This window comes from Aspergillus pseudoviridinutans, assembly GCF_018340605.1.
Source record: "Aspergillus pseudoviridinutans IFM 55266 DNA, scaffold_9, whole genome shotgun sequence".
Taxonomy (NCBI): Eukaryota; Fungi; Ascomycota; class Eurotiomycetes; order Eurotiales; family Aspergillaceae; genus Aspergillus; species Aspergillus pseudoviridinutans.
In genome coordinates this window covers 438,257-451,792 of record NW_025091289.1, presented here as the reverse complement: position 1 = coordinate 451,792, position 13,536 = coordinate 438,257, and the positions used below count along the sequence as shown (strand labels likewise).

Genomic DNA, 13,536 nt, shown 5'->3' with positions numbered 1-13,536 from the left:
GACTCATGCTTGTATTACCAATCAAGCTGATCTGGAAGTTGATCTGGAAGTTGATCTGAATCCAGTCTGCAAATTGAACCGATTTTGTTCTGGCCAGTGAACAGTCCAACAGCTCACTTGGTGGTTCATGAAGAAACAGGCCGGATTTATCATAAATTAAAGCATTGAAGAGAGATCTTTCAGTCTTGCCGAAAAGACCATTACCGACCCAGCCCATGTACCATACGCATATCTTGCGTTCCTGCTTCCGCGGCGCGGCAGCATCGACATCATGGTCCACATTGTGCACTGAAGCACTGCCTGCTCGTCGAGCTAAGACCAAGCTTCATGCACATTTCCCCGAAATAGCTACTTCAATATCAAGGCGACTTATTCAATGGTCATCGTCCACGGCATGCAGGACTGGCAGTAGTCCTTTCAGGTCTTCGGACCGATTATCTGGTCGAACATGTATGATCACAGGCGGCTCATCCGGCATTGGGTTCGCCATTGCAGAGCGATTTCTCCAAGAAGGTGCCAAGCGCATCATCCTCGTTGGCAGATCCCATGAACGGCTTGTCAACGCTGCCTCCAAATTAGAGGCGCCTACATCTGGGGACGCTTTCTCTGCCGTCGAATCACGCGGTGATAGCATCATTCGCGAAGTAGCAACTAAAGCCCCAGAAACAGATCAACAATTCCAAAACAAAGATACGGAGGCAAAGTCACAAGATACACTGATCGACTCGGGTCGAGTCAGTCTCCTCGTCGGCGATGTATCACAAGCCGGGACCTGGCTGCGCGATTTGGAGAAGGCAATGGTGAGCTCTCCCGCCCAGTCTCGGGTGATATATCTGACGAATCCGAACAGCAACCGGTAGACATCCTCGTCAATGCCGCAGGCATCTCCATCTCGAACATCCTCGCCAAACTTGAACCGGACGATATCTCCCGAGTCCTTCGCACGAATCTCGAGGGCGCAATGCTAACCTCGCGTGCTCTTGTGCGCGCCTCGATCCGCAGTCGGATAAAGAATCGCGGCACCTCCAGCACCTCTGAAATACGAGTCCCCTCAAAATGCATTATTAACATTTCCTCCCTGCTTGCTGTCAAGGGAGGCACCGGCGCGGTACCATATGCTGCATCCAAGGCTGGCATCCTTGGACTGACGCGCTCGTTGGCTGTGGAAGCTGCCMATTCCCTCCGAGGTGTTGTAATTCGTTCCAACGCGATAGTCCCGGGGTATATAGAAACGCCGATGATTGCTGGTGAGTCAAGTCCTGGCGGAGACGTCGCTGGTTGTGAGCATTCGTGATCTAAGATTAATATGACAGTAGATTTCAGCGAGGGCGAAACCTCCAGACTGAAAGACAGTGTTCCTCTTCGGAGGTTTGGTACTCCGCAGGAAATTGCCGATGCGGCTGTGTTCCTGGCGCAGAATGAATACGCGAACAACTGCGTCCTCAATCTGGATGGTGGTTTGAGCGCGGTCTGATGGGAAGACTGCACAATTTCTCCGTGACGGAGTCAGAAGCTATAACTGCTATGAGTGACGGGCTATTTTACGGCTCATGAGGGACCATGATAAACTCGGTCGAAACAACGCCATGCCCAAGTGGGGCAGTAAGTGATATGAATGACCAATCTATATTTCATTTCAGACTTTTCGTGTTCGTGAGATATGTTACAAGGACATCATTGGGCAAGATTGCAGATTCCCAATTCCAAACGCCGCATGCAAAAGCTGGCGTCGGGGAAATAATATGACAAATACCAACGCCGAGTTCTAATGGTGACATTTGGCGGTTGATCAAGATGCTAACATCCTCGACTGTTCAGTCGTCGATCAAAATAGCGCCGCCATCTGCCGCATCCAAAACAATGGGGTGTTCTCCGTCGCCCTCGGCGACGGGGGCACTCGCAATACGTTTCGAACGTTCGTCACCGTCCGTGAGGCCAGCTTCCTCCGCTTTGCGCTTGCCAGTGACTGCTGCACCATTTACAGGTTCTGGGACGGGAGGCTCGCGTGCCTTGGGCTTCCGTGGAATATCGATCATCTTCTCTAGAGAGACAGGTTTCTCTGCTTCAGAGGGCTCGGGTCTGAAATATAGTTAGCAGATCATTCAAGTCGACAATTACAACTTTATATCCCGTAATCTTACTTTTCAGGCACAAGAACGACAAGTTCAAGATTGACGCGCGGTTGTTCGTCTTCTTCGTCCACGACAGTGAGAAAACTCTCATTCTTGATACCGAGATCCGACAGTTTCTTGGGCAGGTTGTCTTCGAGATCCGGATCGTAGATAGTTCCCAGCTCATTGCTCAGAGAGAATTCTTCGCCGTAGCCCAATTGCAACCGGAGTACATCCTGCACCAGGTCATTCACGGTCGCACGTTCAGGGTCAATCTTGATTCTAGCAGTGGCGACTGAGCACACGGGGCAGCTCGGATTGGGCGGTTTCAGGGAATCAGAGTTGACGGCGCGCGCACCAGAGCGTTCAAGGAAGACCTGGTTGAGGGAGATGTCAGATTACACGGGGAACCAGTTCAACGGTAGCGCGTACCATTTTGGCATTTTGAAAATCCTCTTTGAGAACTTTGAAAGCCTGCAACACGCAGAGCCCAGCTGTCATCGCGTTTGTTGTCGCAATTGCGGGAATGATATTCCCAGCCATTTCTGATAAACACTTAGCAATAGGAACGAACCAGTGATCGCGTCAAGCTTACGTTTCGTGTCAAATTTTGACTTAGGCTCGATTCCGAAGATGGTCGCTCTGAGGTTGGCGCTCGCAGTGACAAAGTCAAGGGTGTCGACATCATCCTTGTCAAAGATCAGGATCGGCTTCAGACCATCCTTGGTTGTTTCTTGCAGAGTCTTTAAGCGTTTGCTTAGTCGTTCCAAGCTATAGTGACCGTCAGCTATTGGTTGCGAATTGTCTGAAGCGCCAGAGTGTCGAACCTATCCTTGAAAACAACGAAGTCCTCAGCTAATGACCACACTTTCTGATCGATGACAGAGACGATGGGCTCGATTGAGGATGATTCTTGCTGCAGTTTTTCAAAATCAAGGGGCTGGGGTGCCGTTCGAGTTTTCCACATGTCCTCCATACCCCTTAACCGCTCGATGTCTTCTTTGAAGACTTTCTCGAATACCTTCTGGTAGAACTCGGGAGAGCCCATGGACTCACGGATCGCTTTCAGAGCCTGCGCCTCCTTACGCAGATTGGCGATTTCGGTAGCTGCTGAAGGGTTAGGACCGGCTTGCGACACGTAGACGACCAAAGGTACTTACCGTTATCGGCATCTGCTGAATGATCGAATTCTTCCGATTCATCTTCGCTGGTACCAAAGAGCTCGCTTTATACCATTAGACATGTTTCGGGCTAATGCGCAGATATGTATAACACTCACGGGAACAAGTAACTCTTGGCCCAGACAATGCAATGAATGGGTTGACTCGGCGTGCTCCTGATGGTGCACACTGGAAAAGTTTTGGGTACTTCCTTTGAATTACAGTCGTAGCACTCGGTTTGATTCTGTGATAGTCATTAAAGATGTACTGAAGGAAAGGAGCATGCATCAACTGCTACAAGAAAGGCTTACCTTCTTGATAACCTGCACCTGTCCGTTGAACCCTGTTGTTCCGCTCTCAATTAACGGCACATTGGCAGCGAGGCACATTCTATTAACATGTCGCCGGGCGTCGAGGTTGTCAAGCGCATTGAAAACCAAATCGAAGGTCGCAAACCAGTCAACATTGAATTGGCTGTCCTTGATGTTTGCATGGTACGCTTCGAGCTTTGCGCTCGGCTGAAACTTATGAGCCACTTCCTTGGCAACCTATATGAGTACCCGCATAGGTCAGATCTTGTTCGCCATATCGCGTAGCGTAGGAGATCGAAGCGCAAAAGCGAGCGGACGTGGGAAGGCAGAGAAACCGATCAGACGGCGAAGACGTACCAATGCTTTCGGCTTCTTGATATGTTCGTAGCGGAAGAGAAACTGACGATTCAAGTTGCTCAGATCGATGGTATCAAGGTCAATGATATGTATTTCTCCAAAGCCGGACAACAGAAGGTTTTTGAGCAACTCGCAGCCGATACCGCCGGCACCGACAAGAAGCACACGCGACTAAGTTGCGAAAGAGATAAGACGTCAGCTCAAGCTTGATTCAACGGTCGGGAGACCGAGCGCATCGAGAAGGTAAGCGTAGGGTGTAATATAGCTACCTCTTTGATGCGCCTGGAAAGCGTTCCGAGAGAACGCTTCAAATAAGCGTCCCTCGCCATTTGTTGCGAATTGAAAGATGGGCTGTGACGTAGAGGTTCAGAGTGGTTGGAAGACCATCCCCGAAGTAATTGATCACTTAGAAGCAGAGTTGATTGTACGAATGAGGGATATCATAAGGTAGGCGATAAACTGTAGGAGGTATTGGGAGAAAGTAAGTTTAATAAGGTAGTTCTGAAGACGCTGGAAGGGAATCCGGAAACAGACGTAACCAGGCGCAAGGTTGAAAGGGAAAACAGTGCCCGGGGTCAGTTCAATTCCGAAGCAGCTTCAAACAACACAATGGGGCCTCATCCATTGCAGGGCGAAAAGGCCAGTGAATGCGTCTGATGAGATTCTTTTGCGCCAGTCAATCTCATCAGGAGTGTGTTTGACTACAGAGACATTTTCCAATCTCAACAGGGAAGCTCTCAAAACGTTGCGCACGGATACGCTCTTATCAGAGTCAAGTGAAGAGAACGCTAGATACAGGCTGATTAGGGAAAAGGGCAGCCTTGTTGCGCCTCTTATACTAGACGGTCAGAATCTTAAGAATTAATTTCTTAGTGTGATGAGGGAGAGGAGATGGAGAACAAGCAGCATGCATGCATGGCTCTAATCAAATCTCCTGACTGGAGAGGCTGCTGCATTTGCCCGAGCCTGGACTGAAGACCTCACATTCCTCTCATTCTCTCATTTCCGTACCAGCTAGAGCGGTATCTATCTATGCTCCATGCGTCATCAGTTATGCATTTTACTCAGCTCTATTTTCTAAGGCTTTGCGAAGAATATTATCTTGCAATGTGAGATGCGCTATCTGTCTAGCTGGTGTCCGATAATTTGGAGATGATCAATACCGAGGGGTAACATCCAACGTCATCACAGTAGTGGCAGTTCAAACATCTCTACACATCAACATCAGACCATGGAGTCAACAACTACTGGGGACTCTGTCGCTTCCCTTCCATATCCAACGGTTATTGGGATCAAACAATCCATGCATCCGCACCCTGGTCTCATTTTCCAGCGGCGAGGATGGGGGTCAGAAACATACAGATCTGCCGCTGACTTTAATGCGGACCCCTTTGTGCCTGAAGAATGTGGCATGAATCTCTGTCGCTTACCTAACCACCCAAAAAAGAGTCCAGAATTCCCCAGATAAGATAAAGAAGGCAATTTTTGGGTCAGAAATTGAGGATAGGCAGCTGAATCATTTTTCTGTCAACCCCTTTCCTACGATTCTAACATCTCTCTGGTTGGTCTGCAGACCCTCTTGATGTTTTGACTTGCTCAAAATATCCTTGGTCGTCCCCATAGAATACGCAACAGACCGGCTTTGTAGGGTCCCTTCCTTTGCGGCGAGCTGATCAGCCGTCGCTTGAGTCAAACGCGAGCTGGTGATATAGTTCTCTGCAGTTTATACATCCGCGCTCGAAAAAAGCCTTTGCTCCGTTGTTCGCTGACATCAACCTTGGATTCTATCTGGTGGATATATATCTTCAGTTATAGCCTACAACTCGGACAATTGTGTGGGCACTCCTGGAAATAAGACCAGAATGATAGCACGCGCTATGTCGGACGACGAAGCCGACCCCGAGCTCCTGGCCCTTCTTCGCAAATCACTTGGACTAGATGGTGGGCCTGCCAATCCACGGACCGCGGAGACAAAAGTCCTCGAAAATGCGCAATTTGTTTTCGATAATGCCATTGACGTCGCCCTGAGTCCGGCGAAGGTTAAGGAAGCGGCGGAGACAATATGGCGTCTGATGCAGAAGAAGAACTACTCAACCGAGACATGGGCAGATCACGAGTTGCACCCCAAGGCGAAAGATGGGAGCACTGTTGACTTCATATTCATGATGGATCTTTTGAACTTCAGCTTCTGGTCGGACCAAACAGAACCGTCCAAGCGATTTTGCATTGAGTATCGGGGGAAAAAGTGGACGGGCTACTGGAGTCTGGTAGCCGCACTGCAAAGAGCTTTAGACGAGGGTAAGTCATTTGTCAAAATCTTCACTCCAAGGTGAGACTCACACCGCTCTGCTTTCAGGGATTCAGATCACCACACCAGAATTTTGGATCAATGAGGAGGAATGCACAGACGCTCTTTTTAGACATGTTTTTCGATCAGCGAGTGAGGAGGAAATTCCACTGCTAGATGAACGTCTCCAGTGCCTTCGTGAAGCAGGCAGGGTCCTTTGCTCAGTACGTCGACGCCCATGTCGTAGTCCCTTACCTTTCGAACTACCCGTGCTAATTCAATGCGTTTGTAGGATTTCGACGGCAGCTTCGTGAACTGCATTTATAGCGCCAATTACTCAGCCGCAGCTCTTGTCAATCTTCTTGTAGAAAGCTTTCCCTGCTTCCGAGACGAGACGGTTTTCCAAGGCCGGCGAGTACGATTATACAAACGCGCACAGATTCTCGTGGCAGACCTCTGGGCATGTTTTAATGGAGAAAGTTACGGAGAATTTCACGATATTGACAAAATCACGATGTTTGCCGGTAGGTTTATTTCCCACGCAACATGTCACGGCGTAGCTCACAAGTGACGACTGGCAGATTACCGAATCCCGCAGATGCTGCATCAACTTGGTTGTCTCTTATACTCGCCATCGCTAGAGAGTCATATCAGGAGCAAAAAGCTGATTCCCAGTGGCTCCAACTGGGAAATTGAGTTGCGCGCAACCAGCATCTGGTGCGTCGAGTTGATTCGGCGTGAAATTGAACGCCAACACCCCGAAGTGAAGAAGCAGAAATTATCAAAAGGAGCATCAGCTCAAAGCCCGGAAAACGGAGCCACTTCGTCCGAAAACGAGACAAATCCTGGCACTCAAAAGCACTTCCGACAGAACAGTACCCACGATGCATCCGGCTTGGGAATCAATGCTATCTTGATCGACTTCTTCTTGTATGATACAGCAAAAGAGTTGGAGAGGGACGGCCGCGAGACCATTCCACATCACAGGACGAGAAGCATTTGGTATTAGCCCAGATGCAGCACATGGATCGACTGTCACTTACCATGATACCCAAATAATTCTGTTCCCTTTTGCATATTCATGGCGATGCGTTCGGCGTACATACCGTCGGAGTCCTACTTTGCCCTCCATTATACTTGATTTCCTTTGCTGTCGCTTCTGGGAGTTTAGTGACCTTTATATGACCTGTCGGATTGTCATCTACTGCACTACTGGTTTATAGAGGATAGACATGATTTTGGCATGTTACAGGTTGGTACGGCATGGAGGAAAGGGCATTTAAAACTGTCTTGTTATGGAACATTTAGAGATGTTTAGGTCAAGGGTATCATAATTCATATCATGCAAATGAGAATGGCGAGATAGGCCACCCGCTATTCATCTAGCAGAGGTCAATTGCTGGATGCGCGCCATTATATCAGCCTTCCATTCAATGTAATCCTCGCGGCGATCAACGCTCAACCAGTCGACCCGGTCCTGCAGCATTGTGCCCAAACCAGGCAGAAGGCCTTTCCTTTTCGACGAGTCCTCCAAAAGAAAACCGTGACCGGCACCTGGTGTCTTCTGGCGCTTTCTTTCATTGTCAGGGGCGCCATACTCGTCCGACAGGTACTCATCGTCTCCGTCCACCTCCCCAGCCTGCGGAATATTCTCGAACCACTCCTGACCATTCATCCAGCCTTGCTCCATGATCAACGCAATCCACTGATCGACATCGTCGCGGTGCCGCCGCTCCGTGGAAGGCAGGCCAAGGCTGACAAGGGCAGTCTGCCGCATCTCCGAAAACGTCTTCTTGTCCATCTTTCTTGCCTCGCCTGCCTCAGAAGAGCCATCGTCTGGTGGATTGCGCCGGCGCGCAAGCACAATGAAGTAGACTGCTACGACCAATGCGTACACGACTTCCTTGAAATCCTCGTCCTTCTCTGTATCTTTGACTGTGATAATTGGCTCGAGGAATTCCATCATTTCTTCGTCCAGATCCTCGTCATTCTTTGCTGAGAGGTTCGAGATGAGGTAGAGGATGGATGATACTCCAGCGAAAATATGCGGCGGTAGAGTTCGAGAGATCGGGGGCCGAGACCATGTGCTCGTGCGCGGTGCTGGAGTGGAAAGTGTCTTGCACACTGTGCGGATCGAATTCATGACCCACGCAGGTGCATCGGGGATGATCGTAGAGCTGGAGAGACCATTGGGACGGACCTTGGTGGTTTTCTGAGGAGTGGACAATGGCGCAGCCGGCCTGTCCGAGACATTGACAGCTTGCTTGAGGGGTGTAGACTTGCTCGGCGTATTTTGAAGTCTCCGCGGCGTCGCAGCGGTTTTTGCAGGTGCTTGAGTCTTTGTAGGCGTGGAAGGTGCAGAACCGGAGCGTGAAGGCGTTCCTGGGGCCGAGCTGTCTCTTGCGCGCTTAGAGCCACTAGCACTAGTCGACAACGACCGTTCCAGAAAAGAGTATAGTTTCTTGTATGCTCGAGGAGGGCATGGAGGATGGCCTAGCAGCGGCGGGAGTTTGAGGGCCCTGCTCAACCTGAAGTTTTGATGGCTCGTTCAGTGTCTAGGTCCATCAATTGGGATCTGAAATAGTCATACCTTCTGCATGCGATCTCGGCACAAGCATAGGGCCGTGCAATCTCCTCTTCGGGCTTCAAGCTTGCTGCAAAACTTCGTGATTGCGCGACCAGGGACAGAGCTAAGCTGACGAGCTCTGGCGGTAGATCATTGGCGTGTGTTGGCACTAACAAAGACAGAGCTTGCTCCACAGGTCTGTTGTTCATTTTGGAGCTCAGTACATGAATGGAGATATGTCAATGAAACCTTTGTACTTGGTCAAGGGATCTGGCGAAAGCTGCGGGCTCCAGCTATTGTTAACCTGTTACCATTTCTAGACTAGCGTTATCGCCTTTATCGTGATGAGCCCAAGAGGAATAGCGTCGACGTACGTCACGTGTTTCAACAGAATGAAGCTGCCAGAATATAGGTGTGACGATTATTATCACTGAGATTGAGATTTCCTTCGAATTCAAATCCTAGCACTAGACGAGTCGCCATGTCTGTCACTGTAGGTTCTTCTCCATTTGCTCTTGGCATTCCGAGCCTCGCGCAGGTTCTTTGGTTGGGATAATAACGATGCTGACCTCACTCGGCAGCTTCACACCACGCATGGAGATCTTAAGGTCGAGCTCTTTTGCGAGGCCGTGCCTCAAACAGCCGAAGTAAGTATTTTACTCAACCAGCCCTTCGTACGCGTTGATAAACTTATTCTTTGCTTTCCGGGGCTCATCGAGGCTGACCCGAATACTACTCGTCACAGAACTTTCTCGCCCTATGCGCTTGCGGCGCATACAACAATACCCCCTTCCACCGTATCTTCCCCGGCTTCATGATTCAGGGCGGCGATATTTCACTTGGACCAGCTCCAGGAACGTTGAATACACTAAAACCTATGCTGCCCGTCAATGAGATTCCCAAAGGCGGCACATCAATCTACCACCCTCGTGCACTAAACCAGGAGATCCACCTACCAGCCCTCCGCCATAATGCGCGCGGAATTTTGTCAATGGCGTCAAGACCAGTAAAAGACCGGACGGCACCGGGGTCACAGGGTGCGACGGGTGCGACGGTCAATGGTAGTCAGTTCTTCATCACTTTCGCGGCGGCTCCCCATTTGGACGGGGCGAGTACCGTGTTTGGGAAAGTTCTGAATCTGAGCGCGCAGGATGAGGGAGGCGACGTCCTGAGCAAATTTGAGAAGGCGAGGCTAAAGGTGGACAAGAAGGGGAGAGTGACTCAGCCGAAAGAAGGGGAGGAGGAGGAATATGAAGCCATTGGTATCAACAACGTGACGATCCACGCCAACCCGTTTGCGAAGTGAGATGTGGCCCTACTGTCCACAGGTAGAAGATGACTTCGTGAGAGAGTTCTCTTGAACCGCGTTCCACGGTCCTGAAGCCTCGAGGAGGACCTACAGATCCTTGCCGGCAGTATTGGACCCAACCCACTGAGATTCGTGGAATGGCGTTGGGTATCCCAAAAGCCGGCTCAATGACTGGCACTATTTACCCCGGGAGCACGGATTGCCGTCACTCATGTCGACCGCTCAGTGCCGCTGATATTGCTCTGCTGGGCGATCTGAGAGTCACACTTCCAGCAAGATTTGCATGGCAACGGTTGCGTGCAGCAGTCATCGCAGCCTCAAAAGGTTTGCGGGCATTCTAAGACCAAGTAAAGTGACCCTGACTGAGTTACAAAAACATACAAGAGGCACTAGACTGAGTGAATTATGAGCAACAAATATGATTTCGCTAAATACTTTTCCACATCCCCATAAACAGTAGAACACCATGAAGATCTGCACATAGTGATATGACGAACAAAGCTCATCCACATCAGGGATCTTAATGCAAGCACTCATCTTCGAAGGACTCATCTCCGAGCAAGCAGCATAAGCGCCGTAATGCAAACTCAACAAATCATCGAAATGTGGAAAGTCGATAAGAAATTCATGCACATCATGAGCAAACCCAAGAGTCGTAATTCAACACACGAAACAAAACCCTCTCCTAATTGGTATCGAAAATCATGACTTCTGTTCATCAGTGCCCTCGGCGGGCTTCTCTTCCTTCTGCTCTTGCTCGTACCCCTCAACCTTCATGTCTCTCAGACCAAGCTCCTCTTCCTCCTCTTCCGTACGAGTGTACTCTTCAGTGGTGATTTGAGGGTCGGCAGCGGGAGCACACAGATCTTGAACGTAGCTGTTGGCCATAGGATCCTCCAGAGTAATGACGAACTTCATCTTTCCGCTGATCGCATCGTCGAGACGGCTGAAGAAGCGCTCCCACTTTTCCTTGTCAGACGTTGCCATGCTGTCACCGCCAGAGTTGGTGGTGTCGTCGACATCGAAGATCTGGCCGTGCAACTGATCGCGAATTTCCGTGAGCAGACCCTCAACGGTGGTGAAGCGGCCGCCAAGGGTACCAGGCTGAACAGTCACCTCAAGCTCATCGCTGTGAAGCGCGCAGGTGTCGGACTTGAGGATATCACGCGACAGGTCGACCTCGTTCTCGACACGAAGGGTAATGCGCTTGCCCTTCTCGGGGACCTCACCACCGGTCTTGACCTCGCTAGTGCGGTAGCCGCAGTGGTCGCAAACTGTACCCCAGATGAAAACCTCCTTGAAGTAGGGAATGTTGACTTTCTTCATGTTGACAAAGCATGCCTTCGTGCAGCCGGGGCACTCGGCGGGCAGACTGTAAACCTGGCCTTCGACAATTTCCGAGTCGTCAATCTCGCCCTCCACGTTAATGCCTTCATTCTTCTGGGCCTCGGGGTCGGCAGCAATACCGAGCTCTTCGTTCTGTTCGTGCGTACGGGGATAGTCGCGGCGTCTGTACTTGTTTGTCTTGTCCTGTGTATTCGGCGCGATCCATGAGTTACCGGTGGGATCATCGAGCGAGATGGTGAAAGGAAAGCCCTCTCGCTTCAGAATTCTCTCGAGCTTCTCGAGGATAGGCACGAGCGCATCGTGCAGCTCGGGCGCTTCCACCTTGCGCATTGGCTGCTCGCTGGACAGGTTCTCGTAAATGCGCTGAATAACTCCCTCCACTGTGGTCAGCTGGCTTTCGCCCTTGGGCATCTCAATACCGAGCGATTCGACTTTGAAAATCGAGACATCGCTTCGAATGACTTGGCGCTGGAAATCCTCCTCGTTCTCAACGTCCAGTGTGTATTTCGTTCCCTTTTCTTGAATCTGACCCGCGGATTTGACGGAGTTGTCTCGGTGGCCGCAGTGCTCGCATTCGAAAGATTCGAGGATAATGTCGCGGAAGAAAGGTACTCGGAGGAGTAGAAGTCTGGTGACACCCTAAAGTTTTGTTAGTAATTGTCGGTGTCGGCGCAGGAAGACGCAAATATCCATCGAGATCACTTACATTTTCATGGCAGTTCATGCAGAGACTCTCCAGTGACATAACGCCAGTATCTTCATTTCTCTCCACCAAGTCGCCGGGTTTCTGAAATTGCGACTCTACCACAACATTGCCCTGAGGGGCAGTGTTTTCTCCTTCTGTCGACATGTTTCCTGGTTTGCTGAGATCAATTGAATTTCGTAAGGGAAAGGAAAAGAATCAAGTACTTGTAAATAGAAGGACTACAAAATATTATTACAAAGCCATTGGGCCCAAAGAAAAAAATTAGCCGGCAACCACGGGAACGTTCCTTTGCCTTCCACTATCGCGGTGGCGGGGCAACTTTTTTTGGAGGGGCAGCTCTAATTATGCACAGACAGCCCAGGTGTTATTACTCAGCAATGCAGATCTATGCAAAAAGCAGCAAAAGAGCGAAGAATAATTGACAATTTCGGACTGATGGCGTTGGTTTGTGATGAAAGCATGCGGCGAATTGGCTGACATTCGCCTTCACTCGGGCCTAGTCTACCGACAGCTACATAATCCAAGGGGCTGGAATGAAGACCGGAGATAGCAGTCCGCATCACGTCTCGAAGCTACTATAGATCCGATCGGCCCAAGCCCGTCAAACTGATCGTTTGATGTTGATCGTTCCTTCCTGCAGCGGTAGTTAGCGGAGCCAATCTCTGAGGGGTGTGGGTGACTTATAAAAAAAATAGGGGCCGCCTCCCTGAGGAGAGGCGGCGGTTCATGAGTGGAGATCGACCTGCAGATGTTCGGCACCTTTTGACCAGAACTCGCAACAAGCTTCTCGCACAATAGCCGGGTCCTGGTGCCCACACACAAACGCCCCTTACCCGATCGAAGCGCAAATACGCTCTCTTCGTTGATCTCCTACACGCCCAGGACCGACTACCCAGTCGCCAAAGTCTCCGCAGAAGCAAATGTGAACAGTACAGAGGACAAGTAGACAAGCCTGAGCTTTGATCCCCACCCTTGTGAGGTCCCACAAACGCCTCCTGTCAACAACTGCATCATATGCAAGAGATATGTTGAACGGCAGTCAGGTCGCATGATGGGCGAAGCAAGAACACGCAAACGAGAAGAGAGCGACTTGGTGAGCTTCAATCAAGGCGATTGCCGGCTTCCAAGACATAGAATGACAATGGCAAGTCACCAAAATTGCAAGATGCTAGATCATAGTGTCGAACGCAGTACAGAGTCGAAGCTCATGAACGCAGCGTGCGACATCAGACAGTCTCACGCCCTTCGCGAAGTTCATCCGACCCCATGCTTTCCCGCGTTACTCGGCCTGACCTCAATCGAAGCTTTCCATCTCCCAATTCGCTCTCGAACATGCTATCCATGTGGTCATAAGGACAATCTTAGTCGCTGAGACCTAAACC

The 13,536-nt window shown here is 50.3% G+C and overlaps 6 protein-coding genes across 6 annotated transcripts; 3 read left to right on the top strand and 3 right to left on the bottom strand.

Annotated features, from left to right (window-relative positions):
* Positions 1 to 452: 452 nt before the first annotated feature.
* Positions 453 to 1,474, top strand: Asppvi_010975 (SDR family NAD(P)-dependent oxidoreductase; the record flags this gene model as incomplete). Its single annotated transcript, XM_043306811.1, has 3 exons — positions 453 to 800; positions 851 to 1,247; positions 1,317 to 1,474. 3 exons carry the CDS (start codon positions 453 to 455, stop codon positions 1,472 to 1,474), a joined length of 903 nt encoding a protein of 300 aa, XP_043162746.1.
* Positions 1,475 to 1,814: 340 nt separating this feature from the next.
* Positions 1,815 to 4,268, bottom strand: Asppvi_010974 (E1 ubiquitin-activating protein ubaB; the record flags this gene model as incomplete). The annotated part of the gene is made up of 10 exons (XM_043306810.1): positions 1,815 to 2,079; positions 2,142 to 2,488; positions 2,544 to 2,656; positions 2,707 to 2,882; positions 2,939 to 3,218; positions 3,272 to 3,336; positions 3,391 to 3,515; positions 3,583 to 3,819; positions 3,940 to 4,110; positions 4,209 to 4,268. 10 exons carry the CDS (start codon positions 4,266 to 4,268, stop codon positions 1,815 to 1,817), a joined length of 1,839 nt encoding a protein of 612 aa, XP_043162745.1.
* A 1,533-nt stretch (positions 4,269 to 5,801) lies between these two features.
* On the top strand, positions 5,802 to 7,235 carry Asppvi_010973 (queuosine 5'-phosphate N-glycosylase/hydrolase; the record flags this gene model as incomplete). Its single annotated transcript, XM_043306809.1, has 4 exons — positions 5,802 to 6,237; positions 6,296 to 6,450; positions 6,519 to 6,750; positions 6,808 to 7,235. The coding sequence occupies 4 exons, from the start codon at positions 5,802 to 5,804 to the stop codon at positions 7,233 to 7,235; spliced, it is 1,251 nt and encodes a 416-aa protein (XP_043162744.1).
* Positions 7,236 to 7,604: 369 nt separating this feature from the next.
* Asppvi_010972 (uncharacterized protein) lies at positions 7,605 to 9,001 on the bottom strand (the record flags this gene model as incomplete). Its single annotated transcript, XM_043306808.1, has 2 exons — positions 7,605 to 8,754; positions 8,817 to 9,001. 2 exons carry the CDS (start codon positions 8,999 to 9,001, stop codon positions 7,605 to 7,607), a joined length of 1,335 nt encoding a protein of 444 aa, XP_043162743.1.
* Positions 9,002 to 9,273: 272 nt separating this feature from the next.
* Positions 9,274 to 10,098, top strand: cyp5 (putative peptidyl-prolyl cis-trans isomerase; the record flags this gene model as incomplete). The annotated part of the gene is made up of 3 exons (XM_043306807.1): positions 9,274 to 9,285; positions 9,374 to 9,439; positions 9,538 to 10,098. 3 exons carry the CDS (start codon positions 9,274 to 9,276, stop codon positions 10,096 to 10,098), a joined length of 639 nt encoding a protein of 212 aa, XP_043162742.1.
* Positions 10,099 to 10,803: 705 nt separating this feature from the next.
* On the bottom strand, positions 10,804 to 12,298 carry zpr1 (zinc finger-containing protein ZPR1; the record flags this gene model as incomplete). The annotated part of the gene is made up of 2 exons (XM_043306806.1): positions 10,804 to 12,087; positions 12,155 to 12,298. 2 exons carry the CDS (start codon positions 12,296 to 12,298, stop codon positions 10,804 to 10,806), a joined length of 1,428 nt encoding a protein of 475 aa, XP_043162741.1.
* Positions 12,299 to 13,536: the final 1,238 nt, after the last annotated feature.